Source organism: Equus quagga, chromosome 9 (assembly GCF_021613505.1).
Source record: "Equus quagga isolate Etosha38 chromosome 9, UCLA_HA_Equagga_1.0, whole genome shotgun sequence".
In the NCBI taxonomy this organism is placed as follows: Eukaryota; Metazoa; Chordata; class Mammalia; order Perissodactyla; family Equidae; genus Equus; species Equus quagga.
The window spans coordinates 90,200,186-90,219,412 of record NC_060275.1 but is presented as its reverse complement, the minus strand read 5'-3'; the positions used below and the strand labels follow the sequence as shown (position 1 = coordinate 90,219,412).

General features: G+C 38.0%; 1 protein-coding gene across 3 annotated transcripts in view; it reads right to left on the bottom strand.

Moving 5' to 3' along the window:
- RICTOR (RPTOR independent companion of MTOR complex 2) overlaps nt 1-17,476 on the bottom strand; it is a 112,188-nt gene extending 94,712 nt beyond the window's left edge. For 2 of the 3 annotated variants that reach the window (XM_046671602.1, XM_046671603.1), the window contains exons 1-2: nt 17,328-17,476; nt 17,109-17,156 (exon numbers count right to left, since the gene is read on the bottom strand). In XM_046671602.1, the coding sequence (XP_046527558.1) occupies nt 17,109-17,156; nt 17,328-17,376 (97 nt within the window). In that variant the 5' untranslated portion in view covers nt 17,377-17,476. Of the gene's footprint in view, nt 1-7,765; nt 7,858-17,108; nt 17,157-17,327 lie in introns of all 3 variants that reach the window. The other variant, XM_046671604.1, reaches the window with a different exon arrangement.
- Nucleotides 17,477-19,227: the final 1,751 nt, after the last annotated feature.

Here is a 19,227-nt window from a genome sequence, read left to right as displayed (position 1 = left end):
TGACTGAGGGAGGGGAGACATGAACAAATTATAGCAATATTATAAAAAAGGTAACATATACTATATAAGCCCAAAGAAGGAAGATGCTTAACCCTGCTGGGGAGATTAAGCCTGGCTTGGTGGAAAACTTGCTGCTGGCTACAATAAAGAGAGTAGACTGGAAAAGGAGAAAACTAGAACAGAGGAGAGTAGTTATGAAGCCAATGCAATCATCCAGGAAAGAAAATGAGGGCCTGAATAAAGGCATGGCAACAGAAATGGAAAGAACAGATTTTACAGGTATTTCAGAGATAAAATCATTATCATCTGGTTGCAGATTTGATCTGTAGAATAAGGACAAGTAATGAGGCTAGGAGTCTCCTGGGTGTCTGATTTGGCCCCATTAAAGCACTGCTCTTAATCCAGATGGGAAATACAGAAAGACTTTTAGAATTAAGATAATTAGTAAGTTTGAAACATAGAAAGCTTGATATACGTGACTGCATGGTTAAGATGTTGAGTAAGCAGTGAAAAAACTGGTCTGGAGCCCTCATGCTAAATCACAAATTTGACAGTCATTTATTCAGCCAATAAATATTTACCAAGCACATACAATCAAATCATACTTATCAAGTTTTAGGCACTGAGCATACAATCGTGAACAAAACAAAGTGCCTGTCCTCAAAAAACTTACATTCTAGGGAGACTAACAATAAATAATACTGTAATGGCCGTAGTGACAAGGGCTATGGAAGAAAACACAATAAAAAGAATGGAAAGTGATAGAGATGGGGGGTACTTTAGATAGATCAGAGAAGACCTCACTGATAAATTGATATTTGAACAGAGAGTTAAATGAAGTGAGGAAGCAAGTGTACAAATATTGAACGAAGAATAATCTATACAGAATATAACAGATGCACAAAGGCCCTGAAAAGAGAATATGAACAGGAAGGAACAGTAAGGAGGCTGTTTTGCCAAATACAGTGAAAAAGAGGAAAAGAGTTAGGAAATGAGAATGGTTGTAGAGGCAGCCAGGAACTAGATGATAATGGCAGTCATCACATATAATGGTAGTATATTTTTTAGAACAATTATCTTGTCACACACATTCCAGTATTTAATACAGTACTGAGAATATACAGCAGGTGCTCAAAAAATTTTTTTCAAATTAATGAGTGAAATCAATGAATTAAATTCCCATTATATTTGAACCCAATCTGTATTTGACCATTTTCTCAGCTTCAATTCACCCCCAAAGAATGAACCAAACAGCAATTTAAAGGACTATATTGGGGCTGCCCAGTGGCTGAATGGTTAAGTTTGTGCGCTCTGCTTTGGCGGCCCAGGATTTCACCAGTTCAGATCCTGGGCGTGGACATGGCACCGCTCATCAGGCCACGTTCAGGTGGCGTCCCACATGCCACAACTAGAAGGACCCATAACTAAAATACACAACTAGGGGGATCTGGGGAGAAAAAGCAAAAAAAATAAAATGTTTCTTTTAAAAAAACAAATAAATAAATACAGGACTATATTATAAGCTTCAGCATTCTTCAGAAGCAGAATTTTTAAAATGCTTTGAAAGGTGACATCACCACTGGAACAAGTACATGCCCTTCCAAGGGGACTGCTTGGAAGAAAACAACATCTACTTCAAAGTACATAATTTCTAGATTGTCTGCTAAACAACACATCATTTGAAAAACACTTCACATTTTGTAATGTTTTAATAATCAATATATCAATTTAGACCAAGTTCTGATCATGTTAGACAGTCAACAGTTTACCATACTACCTCAGCTCTATTCTAGAAAAATTATTTAAAACAGTTGGGGGCAAAAAAAAAGCTGTACCAGTAAGTACAAGAGCAATAAGTAATACAATCCTAAAAAACATGATTAAGTTATAGATATACTGCATTTTGTCGTTCCTAACTAATAGAATCCAAGCAATCACTCAAAATTCACCGTTAAAAACAAGTATTCTTTTGGTAGCTAATAATTCATACTCAGTTTAAATCTAAGTGCTCAGTGAACTAAACAGTGTAGACTCAATCAGCAAGGATTTTCCAAGGTTATTAAATGTTCTCACTTTCAGGAAATTCCAAACTCATTGTTTTCTATACTTCCAAACAGTAAATGCATAAAAATACAAAACATTTTGAATATTTATAACTAAGTAAATACTAATATCTTTTAAATTATCAACATTTAGAAAATGCACTTCATCAGAAACTTCTTCACCTTCAGTATAGTTAGATATTTTTGTTTCACTTTCAAATTTACTCTTGCTTTTGCATACTGAAATATGCAAAATGTCCTTTATTCTACTAATCTATGCTAAGCATAGGTTGCCAAGTTGCTTTCAAGTATTTACTCAATTTCCTATGCAGTACTCACTTCTAATTTCTTGGAGACAAGCACCAAGAAATGGGCAGTGCAATCTTTTTCTATCAAAGCACCACCAACTCTCAGGGGGGAAAAAAACCTAAAATTCAATGAAGGATTAAGTTTAAAAAAAAAAAGCTTTAACAATTAAAATTTATCTTAAACGAAGGAACATAAAATACTATCAAAATAGTACAAAACAGCAAAAGAAAAGTATAGTCCATTTCTACAGCATGCCCTATTATAGTAAAGAGTCACCAGAAGAAAGACCAGGAATAGAAAAAGAGAAACAGAAACCAATGAGAGAAAATGAGAACAGCAAGGGAAAGAGGGAGAAACAATCACATAAAGATGGTTTATAACTATCAATGAGATCTTAGACACTCTCACTTAATCTCATAAAGTTCTAATGTGTCTACTAGAAAATCAATCACATTACTTTATGACTTCCCCATGGGTGAAACCTGGAGCCGGATAACACAGGTCTAATGGTCCCTTTTGAGCTCTTAAAAAAGAGTATCAGACAAGACACTTAAACACACATGCTCTTTCAAGAAGGATCTCTACGGGTCGGCCCGGTGGTGCAGCAGTTAAATGCGCACCTTCCACTTTCAGGGCCTGGGGTTTACCGGTTCAGATCCGGGTGCAGACATGCCACTGCACGGCAAGCCATGCTGTGGTAGGCATGCCACATATAAAAAAAAAAAAAAAAAGTAGAGGAAGATGGGCACGGATGCTAGCTCAGAGCCAGTCTTCCTCAGAAAAAACAGGAGGATTGGCAGATGTTACCTCAGGCCTAATCTTCCTCAGGGGGTAAAAAAAAAAAAAAAAAAAAGATCTCTATTTTGTACTTTTTTTTTTTAAGATAGGCACTTGACCTAACATCTGTTGCCAATCTTCTTTTTTTCTTTTTTTGGTCTTCTTCTCCCAAAAACCCCCTAGTACATAATGTACATTCTAGTCATAGGTCCTTCTGGTTCTGCTAGGTGGGACACTGCCTTAGCATGGCTTGATGGGTGGTGCTAGGTCTGCATCCAGGATGCAAAACAGTGAAGCCCTGGGCCACCAAAGTGGAGCATGAGAACTTAACCACTCAACCATGGGGCTGGCCCCTACTTTGTACTCTTAACAACTTTACAACTTTGATGTACATTTAAAACTACATGCTGTGAATCTAACATATTAACACACATTGATATTTCCACATTAGCATATTATGGAAGTGAGAACCAAGAAATGTTTATCCTCCTCCCTTTTTCTCTATAGAAATACGAAACCAATTTTGGTAATCATTCCACCAATTCAATTAGGTCAACACAAAACTTTCATTGGATTGGAATTCTAATTTTTCCAAATTTTAAACTTTTTTTGGAGATCTGATTATCTATACTTCTTTTTCTTTAAACAGTCATTAAGAAAAAAATTAAAGAAAAAAATTCACCTATTTAGATGTGTTAACTGACTAAAACCTATTAAATCAAAAGGTTGGGCTTGGGGCCAGCCCCGTAACCCAGTGCTTAAGTTCAGTGCACTATGCTTTGGCAGCCCAGGTTTGCAGGTTAGGATCCCAGGTGCAGACCTCCACCACTCGTCAGCTGTGCTGTGGCAGTGACCTAGGTACAAAATAGAGGAAGACTGGCACAGATGTTATTAGCTCAGGGCTAATCTTCCTCCAGCAAAAAAAAGAGAAACATTGGCAACAGATGTTAACGCAAGGCTAATCTTCCTCAGCTGAAAAGACAAGAGGTCAGGCTTAGGAGGTAAAAGATAAATTCAGAAAATGTTTTAAAATTTTTAAAGAAAGTTGGAATTAGTGTAATGATTCCAAACTCTACTCACGCATATAAATCTACTGCCCAGGCAAAAAGAAAAAATCCATCCACGTCATGACACATCTGACACATATAAGCAGACTTGGATTAAAATAACTTTGACTATATACAACATGGTGATACAACATAATATCTGGCATATGAAGTCAGATACAAAAAGTATATATTATATGAGTACATTATATAAAGTTTAAAAACAGGCAAAACTAATCCATGGTGTTAGAAGTTAGGATAGTGGTGTGCTTGGTGGGGGAAGCAGTGCCTGGAATGAGAGAGAATGAGAGCTTCCAGGGTATTGCGATATTCTGAATCTTGATCTGGGTTCTGATTATCCATGTGTTCAATTTGTCAAAATTCACAGAACTGTACATTTATGACAAACATTTTTTGGATCTATGTTTTCTTTCAATAAAAAAAAATTTGAAGGGGCTGGTCCCACGGTGTAGTGGTTAAGTTTGCATGCTCCACTTCGGCAGCCCAGGGTTCACAGGTTTGGATCCTGGGTGCAGACCTACATACCGCTCATCAAGCCATGCTGTGGCGGCATCCCACATAGAAAATAGAAGATTGGCACAGATGTTAGCTCAAGGCCAATCTTCCTCACCAAAAAAAAAATCTTTTTTAGTAACATTTAAAGCTCTCTCACTGTATTAGGCATTTTAACATGTAAAAAGAAAAGAGAGTCTAACATCTCCACATATTTTGCAAGGCTCTTAATAACTTACCCCTATCCTACAAATCCAATATGAATACTAAAATTCTATACCCTTATTACTCCTTTCTCAGTAAAATGTTTCATGCCTTTTACTCATGGTCTATTCCTCTTCATTTAACCATATCCTATTCGTTCGAAGTTGAAACAATGCCCCACTTTCTTTTATTTTTCTCCAGCCCATGCTTATCTCTCCCTTCTCTCATCTCCTTTGCTTTAACTCACCACATAAAGAACACCTACTATCTATATATTTATATCTATGTGCCAAAACTGTAATAAATATTTTACAAGCATTTTATTCATTTCTCAAATAAGTGTTATCTTTTACATAGATGAGAAACCACGCTCAGAAAAGGCAACTTGTCCAAAGTCAAAAGCTTCTAAGAGGCAGGGTCAAGATTCAAATCCAGATCTGCTTAGCTCCAAAGCCTATGTTCTTAGCTACAGTGCTAGACTGTCTCTCTATCATGCAATTAGCATATTATTAAATGTTATTTTGTTCATATTAGTCATATTTTGTATCTATTATTTACCTTTAAATAATCCTACTATCCATATTGCATATATATGTATCAACTCTATCAAGTCATATCTCACATGCCTTAACCTAGGCTGAGGCAATAACCTATCTGGAAAACAACCAGGGTGCAAATGTAAGCACTCCAAAAGATGGCAATAAAAATTCAAAGTATGTATCATCACCAAGCTTATTCACTACACGTCATATATATTATTGTAGGGCCCCTTAATTCCTCATAGTAACAGCCTATTTATCCTTATTTTCCATATAATATTAACAAGTTCAGTTACATAGTTTCCATTTCACAGTACAGCAAAAGTAAAAAAATAAAGAATTAAAGGACTGCTAAACATAAGAACAATAATTGCAATGTAAAGTGACAGCTGAGAGCACTGAAACAGCACAGAAGAGTAAAAAGAGCAATCCAATGCTGCATAGGGTAGTAATAAATTGTCTTCCTCCCAACTCCAACACAGTAATTGATATTCATAATGATGATTCTAGCCAGAGAAAAAGTTAAAATATAGTCGATAGATTTATCTTAAGAAAGAAGAGAAATACGTAATAGTTCTAGAAATAATTTTATCCAAAACAGTTAAAATGTATGCTGCAGAGCTCAACCAATAACTTGCTTCCTGAGAGCTCCAAATCAACACTCTTACAATATATACTCAGTTAGTTGTTAATTATTCCAGCAATATAATTTATCTTCTATTGTACTTGTTGTTTTTAGAAAGACTGTAAAGGGTAAAGTGCATGGATTTTAGATCAAACAACAACAAATGTGATCTGAATCCTACCTCTCTCTCTCTTACTGCTAATATGAACTTGGGCTAGTTAGGCAACCTCTGGGCCCCACTTTCTTCACCAGTTATATAAGAATATTGATACATATCTCCTAGATATGTAGGAAGACTAAACTGGGTAATTCAAGTAATGTTTTTAACATATAATAAGGCTCCCAACATACAATAAAGTTCAAAACATTGTAGCTCCTGCTGCTATTTTTTATAATCAAAGACCACGTCTTAAACATCCAGCACCCAGAACAATGCTGGACACATAAGCAGTACTCAATAAATACTTGGTGACTGGCCTATAGGAAGAGAAGAAAAGAGTAAGAGTCTCTCTCTAACAGCATATGGCCAAACCCAATTACAATTACTACTTTTTATTTGTAATACTTATAAAATAAAAGAGTGAAGAATTGTTTCAAAGGAAAGAACTAGGACTACTTAGTGAAAAATTATTTTTTTATTAAATTTTTGGCTAATTTCATATAAGAATTTCATTAAGAAACATAGTTGCTCAATAAAGGAGCAAACCACTTTGAGTAAGCTATCTATTAGTAAAAGGTCTGAGTGATGATGGATGACATCTGTCAGATATTGGAGAGAAGATTCCTATTTTGAATGAGAGAGCTAATAAAATAATTTCTAAAGTAGCTTCCAAATATGCTTAAAAATAGACATATTTATATACACACATACCTCCCCCAAATGCACTCATATTCAAGTACCCTATGTGAACACTTAGTGGCAATATAATTATTTACCTTTAAAGTACACTTTTTCTCTGTAGTACTTTTACAATATAGAAACAATTACTGATGTAAAGGAAAATTTTTTCCTAGGACTCAAAAATAAAGTCTAAACTTTTTTAATAAAATAAAATAACTATTAGAAGAAACAATAACATAGCAAAAGGCAACTGCCACAGTTTTTCCAAATCTCTTAATCTTCTTTTTATTTCCTTTTGAAAAACAACCAGGATCTTTTAAAATTTCTTCCATTTTACTAGGTAAAATAATAACATATATTTACGTATTCAAAACAATGTTGAAACATGAAAACACAACACTGAATTCTCCCATGACAAAGGAGAAAAAGGTTATTTTAAGGCTCCTATTAAAATATTTTAAACGACAAACATTTTTAAGACTACGCCAATCTAAAATTTAACTCACTAAAAAGTTGTAAAATCTATGTTAAGAATTATTCTTATACGACACATGAAATCTTATATGACATAAGAATTAATCTGACCTGCTCTGTACCGAGTTATGCCATTCAAAATAACAACCAGAAATTACAACCTACAGCAATAAAATGAAACCACAAGTGATTCTAAATAAATAAGGTAGGAAATAGCTATGTATATTCAAATATCCCATTATCATGATTTTATACTAACATCATATGTGACAGATATGACTAAAAACTTATCTACAACACGTGCTAAATAAAACATTCCACAACATTCGACTTGCCACCTGGTCACACACAGACACTGTCTTATAGCTAAATGTTAGAGTTCACAGCTCACCTACCTCCAACCACTGGAGTCTTCTCACTCTTTCTGCAACTCTATTCCCCTCAGTTTTTCTTTTTCTTTTTCCTTTTTTTTTCTTGGGGGAGGGGGCTGGTGGTGATGGTGGTATGGTGAAGGTTAGGGAGTGTATTATATAGAATTATGAGTGGAAAAAAAACAGGGCAATTAAAAGTTTTAGTATATAAGGGATGAACATTAAGCATGGAAATAATTAGCAATACTATTTTAAGATGTGATTTCTCAAAGTATGAAACTACTGATAAAAATATATATGTGCACGCATACATCTAAAAACAGTTAAATACACTTTTATCTGGAAGGCTGTTCCTTCTTAGTAAAAGTAAATCACTTGGCAGTCTTCTTTGTTTACAGCTTCTGTGTCTCTTCATTCTTTATTCATTATAAGAAATACATGAAATTACACTGGACTCCGAACAAGATTACTAAAATCCATGCAATTGGCAATTCAGCTTTCGTTTTGCTGCTTCAATAGAGCAATAATTTCCCCAAACACTGTTTATCCTTTACCCAAATAAATAACTAGAGGGCTGGGTAGGGTGTCTGGATTTGGCAATGAAACATTCCATGTTCTTCAGGATCTTAATTTCAAATATTCTCTCTCACTGTCAGGCCACATGTTTAAATTTTGAGATCAGAAAATATGGTCATTTTAGTGTGGAAGATAACAAAAACACTACCCATCCCATTTATAGTCTCTATTTCCAAATTGCATACATCTAGAAATGAGTTTGACAACAAATTTGCAGAGCCCTTTGAACATGCAGTATTAATGAAGGGAAGAGGAAACACATATACTACAAAACAATGGAAGAAAAAAAATCATTTATGCTTGGGTTTGGAATGCAACCAAGTATTTATATACTCATAGACACAAGCACACAATTACTTCACAATATGCCTAAAACCTCTCAGTCCAGTCCAGCACTACTGTCAAAGGTCAGAAGAGCCCTCATTTGAAACAATATAAAATATAATCAGTCTTCAATAGTCAAGAGATTTATGTACAGAACTCATCACCAACTTTTTCTCAACGTTATCTTCAAATACTGAATAATATGCCAGGAAAATATTAGTTCACAAAATTACATTTTGATTTTTAAAACACTGATCCAGAGCTCTGACTACTCAAATGGTACCCTTTTAGGCAAAGGTCTTACAGGTGTCAACACTTCTATGAGGTCTTCCCTCTAGGTCATTCCTTACCTATGTCCCATTTTTTTCTGAATTCCTCTGGCTTTTGATTCCTGTATAAAAATAACTGGCAGGTCCTTCAAATACTACTATCTTATACCACACCCTGATACAGATATATCCCAACTATAACATAAACTCCGTGAAGCCAAGAATTATGCCTTCCTGATTCACAGTAACACTTACTAACCTGATTATACAATATACTCATCAAAAATACGCTAACTCACATTAACAAACCACTACAAATCCAAATTCTTCTTGGGGTAAAAAACAGCAAAGTAACTAAAGGAGCCAGATTCTTCAAAATCTAGGTGATTGACATTAAAAAACTCTTTTCTATATTTCTTACTAAACTCAATTGACTCCTTAAACAAGATACATTTGAAGCCGTGGTATATCTTCAATTTTATATTTTATATAAATTTTATCATTACCAGGTACATTGCTCAGTTTACACAATCTGGCTAGACAACTTTATAAGAGGAATTTTAAGAATGTACTTATGTTTAGATTCTCTTTCAACTCCATGACTTTGGACATATGAATGTTATATTTAGTTAGTTTTACATAATTATTTTCAATTTAGTTTGGCATCTATATAATTTTATAAGTGCATTCATTATAGAGATAATACTTTAAAAGTAGCTATTCAGCTTTAACCTGGCCACACTAACAAAAAAGCACAGATAATACAAAACAATGGATGATCCAAAAAGCATTAACAGTCAACTCTCAATTATTCAAACGTGGATTACCTAATAAATATTTTAGCCTTTTTATGTCCACTATTCTAATAGTATTTGCTTAGGAAATAAAAACTGATGCTAATAATTCAAATAAAAGACATCAATCTACAGTAGGGAAGGAAAGAATATACAATCTTCCCAAGTCACAGAAAATAATGCTATTTAGATTATACATTTAGGACTCTTCTGCCATTATTCACCTTTTTATTAAGTGCAGGTAACTGAGAGTGGACTGTATTTAGCTTGGTGATAGTCAGAGGTACAGATACACAGGCATGCAAACCATTCACTCACCCCACTGTGCTTTTCACAGCCCTATTTTCAGTAGCCTGAGACCTGGGAGGGGGAGGAGGCAGCAAGTCACTGCAGATGATCTCTTAAAAGGAAATTGAGAGTTGACTATAATTTACATTTAAAGTACTATGAAATACCATCACTCCTACACGTATTCATTACTGTTTATGGGAATACTTCTCACAGTGATTTAACAAGGCTATAAATGCTTTCTCTTTAACCTTTCAATATCCCAGAAACATAGTGATAACTGAGAATCACATAGATGAAGGTGAAAGTGCTACACATGCAACGCAGTATGCATTTTAGAGATCAGGAAACTGAAGCCTAGAGAGGTTAAATAGCATGCCAAGATTGTCCTCAGATTAAGGAATAGCAGAACTGAGTCCTCCAGACCCATCTTCACTGCCACAGTCTTGCAGTCCCTTCAGCCCAAAACTCTCCTCTTGGCTTCAGAGATCATCATCTTGCTAATTCTCTTCTGTTTGCCCCTTTCTTCTTATTGATTCCTATGCTATAACATAGGCTCTCATGAGCTTATCTTCTAACACTCAGATCTTCAGCTCTTTTCTCCACTTACATTCTTCCCTCTCTCAATGTCCTATACAGAGAACAATCAGATGACAAGTTCTGAACTACTAAAACTTCCATTCCAGTACATACTGCTACCTCTTACACATCTCTGACAGAGTCAGTCACCTGAAATACAAAGTACAAAGCTGAACTCATTATCACCCTCCCAAAATGATTTCTCCATTTCATGGCACCATCAATTTCATTGCCCCTCAGGACTTCAAACTTAAACTGCTTTTATTTTTACTTTCCTTAATACTGCACTACTCCTTTTCCTGTCTCTCTCTCCATTCTTCCATTCAATAAATGCCTCAGTTATTATTATATGCTAGATGCTGGGGAAGAAGCTTAAGATTTAGCAAGGGAAAAAGAACTAGACAAAGAATTGAAATAAGGCAATGGTAAGCGATATTTAGAAAGGAATAAGCAAAGATGTGTAAAAGTAGACAAGGAAGCAATGAATTCACACTGGGATGGTAAGGAAGGATTTCCAGAAGTGGCATGTGACCTAGACCTTAAAGAATTAGGATTTCAATAAAGAGAGCTGGAAATGGAATTCTAGGCAGAGGAAACAACCTATGCAAGGTCAAGTAAATAGAAACTGCATGCCATGTGCAAGGAATAACAAACAGCTGTCTTTGACTAAAGCAATGATTCTCAACCAGGGGCGTAACACAATCTCCAAGGGGAAAGAACAGGAATGGGAAGGTTGGTGCTTTAGACTAGCAAACTCTCCCCAATCCCTTTTGAGAAGCATTGTGTGTAAAGAAGTGGGGAGTGTGTTACACAACTGAACTATGCAGAGAGGCAGATAGGTTGAGAATAATATGGTTAAGATAGTACAGAAGAAAATAATTCTGAAATAAATCATAAAAGGGCTTCAATGCCAACCTAAGAAATTTGAACTTTATTCTGTGAACAAAAATGAGTGTCTGAATGTTGAGTGTGTGTGCTTTGTTTTTTCATTTAAGGGAATGACAAGATCGAGCTAGATTTCAGTGAAATAATCCTGGCAATCATGTAGCAGAGGGAGTGAAAAAAGGTGAGAGAAAAGAAGATTTTACTATCATCTACATTTGATAACGAGGACGTGAACTAGACCAATGACAATGGAAATAGAAAGAGATTGGATTCAGTAGATATTTCAGAGGCAAACTGAAGGAACATGGCAATTGAACAAAGAGAAGTAGCTCTCTAGATTGAATAATAGAGGATGGCAGCAGTACCTAGAAAGAGAAAAGTGGGTACGCTTTGGGGTACAAAGTTTTATACATCATGACTTTGAGAAATTACCAGACTCATATACTAATACGTTTTGCAAGTTTAGAAGAAAAAGTCTGAATAAAAATGTGATTATTGTAACCATCTCAATTCATGGATTTTTAAGGCCATGAGTGAAAAGGCTGCTCAGGGAGGTAGCACCAGTAGAAGAGGGAAAGAAGATCAAGGACAGAACCTTGGGGCTCACTTGTTAAGGACCTGGAAGACCAGCCAGTAAACAGAGAAGGAGCAGCATAAGAGGTAGGAAAAGAACCAGGAAAATATTTCACAAAAGTCAAATGAGGAAAGAGTTGCAAGAATAGCAATACTGTAGTGGCTACAAGTGCGTGATCTGCAGTTAGTCACCCACTAGCCCTGTGACCCTGGCTGAATTACTTACCTTTCTGAGTTTCGTCCTTTAGAATCTCAAACCATATAACCTCAACTGTAAAACACGGATAACAAGAGCACCTCAGAGTTGTTGAAGATTAAGTGAGATAATATATTTCAGTGCCCGGAACAAAACTTTTAATACCACAGTACTACTTCTAATAGAATGAGGAACTTAAAAATGCCAGTGAATTTTGCATGAGGTTACTAGCATCCTTTAAGAAACTATTTTCAGGGAAGAGCTGTGCTTACAAGACTATAGCAGTTAAGGAAGAAAGTTGTGGAGTGAAGATAAACCATCCTGTCTGTGAAGCCTACGAAAAAATAACTATTTTGTAATCTTTGTCTTTATCTTTCCACATCTCCCACCATCATCCCATGTCTAGTATAGTATCTGATCCATATGAAGGATACAACAAATGTTTGCTGAACATAAGAAACTGAGCGAGTAGGAAGGAAGAAATGAAGAAGCAAGAGATCTTAGTTCTATAAAGAACCTTAGAGGAAGTAGTACTAAGAGCATAAAATTCCTTTCCATATTAGCCTGGGAAAGGAACAGAGATAGTTCTCTGACTCAGGGAAACACAAGGTAAACATGGATGAAATATACGGGGGAGAGGACAAGAAAATTCAGGTAAGACAGCTTCTACCTTTTTAATAAAGAAATAAAAGTTCTCTGCACAGAGTAGGAGGATTCCAAAGTTAGTCAGGAATCTCAAGAAAACAAATTAGTTAATTCCTCTATTCCAATATATATTCAACTTCATTTCTGTCTCCAACACCCTCGTCTAGTCCCCCATCATCTCTTAGATTCTATCACTGGCCTCCTGAGTTGATCCTCTTCCGATTGACTTTACCTTTCCCGAGGTGTGGGAAACATCTCGAGAGCTGATGTTTCCTTCCACTATGTCCGCCACTATTCTTATGAGAAGTCAACCCCTCTGTGAAGCTTTCTCTCATCCTCTATCCACCAGATAGTTAATCATTCTCTCCTCTAGGCTATTTCTGTCCCTTGTACAGTTTGATTACTTAATTCATTGTTCCATACTGCAATCACTTCTTTATGTCTGTTCCAATAAAATCCTAAAAGGGGAGTAACATCTTCCTCATCTTTATTCCTCCAGCACATAATTCAGCATTTATTATATAACAGGCATTCAGTCAATGTTTGTTTTGTCTAACTGAAGTGAGCGATTAAACATGAGTAATCTCCTAACTAGAAGAAATCAGAAAACATAAAGTTAGTGTTCAAATTTGCATCATTCAGCAACTGAAACAGTCAATTTTTTAATTCTTACTAATAGAAAAGTAAAAGGGTTGGATAATCAAAATATACATAAAACTCAATACTTTTAAATAAATTATATTCTAAAAAGTTTATTTGAATACAGGTACATCCATGTCCTTGGAATTCACTTTGAACAAAATAATTAAATTATACTAGGAAGGGCTCACACAGGAAGAATATGGTATCTTTTCAGGTTATTCAGTACCAGGAAGAGATGTACTATTGGACTGATAAAAAATAGACTATCCTTGCAGTGGAACTGGCTAAGGGAAGCATTTGGGCAAAACAGAGAGACCATTTAATGATATCAATAGCAAATATCAGGGACTCTCACAAATTAAGTAGAGTAGTTGTCTGAACAAAACTGAAAGCAACAATTACCAATGAGTTAAGTGTAAAATCTACTACAATGAAGTTCCTAAAGCAGATCAAAATTAGTCCATCAATAGTTTTTAATTAAAGCACACTATGTATGAACCACAGTACTAACACCAATACCAAAACCAAAGAATCTTAAAACTCTCCTGGGCCTCAAGAAGCTTGCAAGGCTAGCCAAGTCATTATTACTAAGAAATTTTCTAGAGTCTGGGAGAAAAATTCTAAGGTTCTACAAAGTAAAATATCACATTTTATCTAAAGTACATATAATAGACTGCTCTTTGCTCAGATCTAATTTACTGGTAATCTCAGAGATTACTTTTCACAGTTGTCATATTTAAGAACTCTACTTCAGACAGACTACCATCTAATTAACAGCATGTCTCAAAAAATGAAATCTTCAATACCATAATTCCTTATTAACAGGCTTATAATACTCAAAACAATCATCTGAAATATTTTATTCAAATACTTATTTTATCACGTTTGAAATGTGATATAAATAATTTTGATTTCATAGCACAGGAAGGCAACTAACATCTAGTTAACATCACTCACAAAGTATCAAGTCCTGTGCTGAGTACTTTAATTAAGCACCAGGCCATTTACTTCTTATATTCTTAACAACCCTCTGAAGTTATCTCTTCTTTTTTGAGATGAAGAAACCAAGAGTAGAGCAAGGTCAAATAACTTGCCCCAAATTACCTCACTATTAAGTATCACAGCTGAGATTACAAACCAGAACTATTTAACTTTACAGTCTGCCCTCTTTTCACTATACACCGATGGCTCCTTTAGGAATTACAATGACTATGACCTCTATTTTATAATGAACTTTGTTCCATGGCTACACAACGATTTCTCAACGGTTACATAAAAACAATTAGAATGAGAGCAAACACTGGATTACCATTAAAAAATACATATTTTTGGTTACTCAAACTTTAGCTAAAACATACTGTAATCCAATCCACAAACAGCTGCCTTCAGCTGCAACGCAGACTGCCCCACAGTTCTCAAATTATTACTAAAGTTTAATTCCTCAGGAACTTTCTTCATGTTAGAGCCACAAGCCTTGTTTTAACAATGAAATGTTTGTCAGAATAGCAATTTCTCAAACAATACCGTCACTATATAATGAATCTAACTCAAGGTCCTTTTTTCATTCTAAACTTCCTTAGGATTTAGGAATACAGGTCTCATATAACCTCTCATTATTAGTTGTGTATTGCTTTTGCAATCAGTTTCAACTGGCTATGTATATTTTATTCCAAACTGAAGTACATTTTGTCAGGTCCAGCAGAAACAGCATTTTCTGCACTTTTTGTTTTATCCTAGAACTACCTATGGACATGGGTGTTTACTAAATGCTCAGGAAATAAAGCATTTTAAATAGTATGTTTACTATCTGCATACTTGAGTAAAATTGGAGTAAACCAAAAGTATCAAATCAAATTTGTACATATGCTTTTTTACGACCCAAAATTTTCATGCCAACCAGAGAAACCACCATATATAGGAGCTCAGCAAATTCGATTTAAAGCACAACTATAACTTACTTCTAGCAGCACATCCGAAAAGGTTTTTAACGCATAAATCAGACTCAAGATCTAATAAATGCTCTTTTCACTTCTAAAACATACATGCTCACATATAAATTAAATCACTAACAAACTACATCATTACAGAACTCAAATGCTAATTTTGAGCCCTGTGGGAATTTTGCTTACTTTGTTAGAAAATTTACTAGAAAATCTTTTCCCACATATATTTTATATAGATTTTTCATATCTGTCTTATATATAGTCAAGTTTCCAAACTTACACAAGTCAAAAGCTTTATATCTTTCTACACTAATATTCTTATCTGCTGAAAAAAATGTTCCAATTGAGTGTATTACTGATCTAACTAGTTGCCAGTCCTATGACTTAAGCCCTATTATGTTTCAGAAACTCTTCTGCCTGTAAAAGGATCTAATTCACCCAAAACTAAGTCCCTGAACTTTCAGAAAATATTGCTACAAAAATGTACTCTTGTAGCTAAATGAAAACTAGCCTTTTAGTTTATAAAACAGTAATCTTGCATGATGACATACAAAATAAAACAGAGAATGCATTATGCTCTAAATACAGAGATAAGCCTCAACAATGCGTCTGCGTCTAATGCTGCAGATAATGGCAAGTACAACATAAGTTAACATGTTTTTTCATTTTACATAGAATGTTTACGACGACTTTCTTTTAACTTCCTAAAGTGTTTTTCACATCTCAAAAAGGAAACTGATTCTGTACGGCTGAAGTGGGTTACACTCTTAAGCTACAGCCGGTGTGAAAAGCGACTTCTTCGGAATCAGTAGACCAAATCCTGTTTACCGTGGAAGAGAAAAACAAAACCTTGTACATAACTACTAAATCTTCAGCGAGATCTTGTCGCGCGAACTCCAGTGACTGATGGAAGATATACTGGCCGGTAGCCGGATTAGGTCCTTAAAAATATAACCGGGATTTACCCAGTTCCGAAGGTGTAAACAAACCCATCGCCACTGCAGAAGGTAAACAATGAACCTGCAGCGCGGGTGAGGGGGCGGTCTTTGCCAACTACAGTCCCAGCGGCCAGGGAAAGGGAAACAGGAGGGAAACACGGCGGACACCAGACACTCAGCAGTAAGGTTTCACTACCGAGTGATCAAGGCTGCGGGTCCCCCAGGGCGGTGGGCAAAGAGAGGAGCAGGCAGCAGGAGCCCAGCAGGTCCAGCTTCTGCTCTGGGGGACGGGGAGGGCAGGATGTGGTCGCTCTGCCCTCACACAGCCTCCGGCGACCCAAGTAGCAGCCTCGACTCCCTCCGGTCGCCCCCAGGCTTCAGCGGCACGGGCTCCGGGATAGGAGAAAAACGCACCCTCGGGGATCCGGGGGAGCCAGAGGGTCGCCGGGGCCGCCGAGTCCCGCTCGCTGCTTCCCGGCACCCGCAGCCCCCAGAGGCCCGGAGAAGGGCTCGCGGCGAGGGAAACGCGCACCGGGAAGGGGGATGGGTCCGAGGAGGCGGCCCCGGGCTTGGCTCCCGCGGGCCGGCAGGCGGGGCTCGGGCTCTGCCTCCCGCACCCCCGCCGGTCCCGAGCGGGCCCGCCCCTGCCCACGGCCCCCAGCCCCGGCTCCTCCCCGGCTGCGCCCTCGCCGGCGCCCGCGGCGCCCCGCGTTACCTCGGGTCAGGTCCAGCGGGACGTTCTCCTCGCCGCTGTCATTCCGCCCTGCGCGAAACAGACACACAGCCCCAATTAGGATTCGCTCGCAGGCCAGCGGCGGCAGCCCTAGCTCCAGCCAGCGCCCCAGCTCGCTCCCCCCGCCCAGGGCCAGGGGGAGGCAAGTGCCAGGGGTGGCTGGCGCCGGGCGGTGGGGGGTGAGGGCTGCAGCGGGCTTACCTCGTATTCGGAGGTTCTTCAGCGAGCGGCCGCGGCCGATCGCCGCCATATTGACGGGTTTCAGTCACAACACCGGAAACCTCGCCCAATCGCGCGAGAACCCCTTCCCCTCCCCGCGCGCCGCGCCCGCCCCCCGCGGCATCGCCCCCGCCCCTCCGCGGCGGCAGCGGGCGGAGGGCGGCGGGCGGTGTAGTCTCTGCTCGTGGCTGGAGGGACCGCTCTGCAGCCCCGGGGTCTCGGTGGAGCTCGCCGCGTGGGCGCTCGCTAGTCCGGGCCCCGCAGGGCGCGGCGATGCACCCGGCCCTCTGCGAGCACGTCCGCCAGGAGGGGGGCATTTCCCACGAGGGGAATCCCATTGATGCGAGTTTGCAGCGTGAAGGATGCTTCCCCTCCAGCCGCCGCGGAAACCGTAGTCAAAACCGAGACAAACAAGGAGGAGACCGGGATGCGGCCGGCGGGCCACCTGCTGAAACCATCCTGCATGATTCTTCTGCTTGCTTTCAGTCCCTGAGATAGACAGTCCCCCTTCCTTATTCATCAATTAAAACGATTTTTATTAAAAAAGAAACATAAAAACTCCCCGCACAGTTTTAATGTAACTCAAATCCCTTCTAAAGTCGCTTTGCTCCAACCAAGTTAACACGGAACAAAGTTTTCCACCCTCGCTCTGACCGCCGTGCTAAGCAGCTTTGCACTTGATCTTCAAAGCCACACTCAGCCAGGAGGGCTTCTCTGAGTGGCAGTGCTTGGGTAGAAGTTTTGTTTTTGACCGCCTGGCGCAGGAGGGGACAAGGGATGGAGAATAGGCAGTGCAGGGTGGTCGTCCCGGGCAGTGGGTGGGATTGTTCCCGCGCACGCGCGGGCGCCGGGAGGCCCAGGGAGAGGGTTTCCTCTCTGCCTGGAACCGAGAGGTTTGCTGAAGGCTGTGTCCGGGTTTTCTATCTGTGTAGCTCCTAGAACAGTAGCTAATGTAGAAGTTGTGGATTAGTATTTTTCATACATAAGCCTAACAATTATTAACTGTAGAGATTTTAATTCTAAAAACTGCTTTAGCTATTTAATATATATGTACCTGGCTCCTGAGCCAGCAACTTTGTCTTACTAGATGAACTGTAAAGAGAGGGTGAGCGGTTTGTCGCTTTTTATTCCCCAACTCTCTCTTTCTATTCTATGAGACTGGAAGTTCATTGACAGTGGAGATCTTGCCTTAACCACCTCTGTTTTCCCGGCTCCCAGTTAACGCAGTGTCCAGCACAAACAAGTGTTCAATAAATAATCGGATGAGTAAATGTCTTGGATTCCTTCTTTGTTCCAATGTTCTTTTTGATGTAAAAAAAATTTTAAAACAATATGGGAGATACTAATTGCAGTCGTTAATAATAGTGAACTACTGGAAACACTTAAATGACCAAAAGTAGGGATTATACAAATTATTGCAGCCATTAAAAATGACGTTGCAGGTCTAGTATATTTACAGGAAATAATGCTCATGACATTAAATCAACTCTTTTTTATAAACTTTCAAAATATGTATCAAATTAGAAGGATACTTTGTAAAATATTTTACATATCTGTGTACGTAGAAAAAAGTCTGAGAAAACATACATCAAAATGTTAACTAATTTTCTTCCGTTCAGTGGTGGAATTACACATACGGTTTTTGTTCTTGTTTGTTTGTCTGTACTTTAAATGTCCTGGAATTAATATATATATATCGGTTGTAAAATAAGTAAAAGTTTAAAAAGAAAAATAAAAGCAGCATGGAGTAGCATCATTATGAAAATAAAAGAGGAACACTGCTTCCTTAGAGTTCTACCCTGTCTGTATATTCCGGATCCTTTTCTATTAGGTCTGCAATCAGCTGTCTGCTGGTGATACTGCACTTAGATTCCGGATGCAA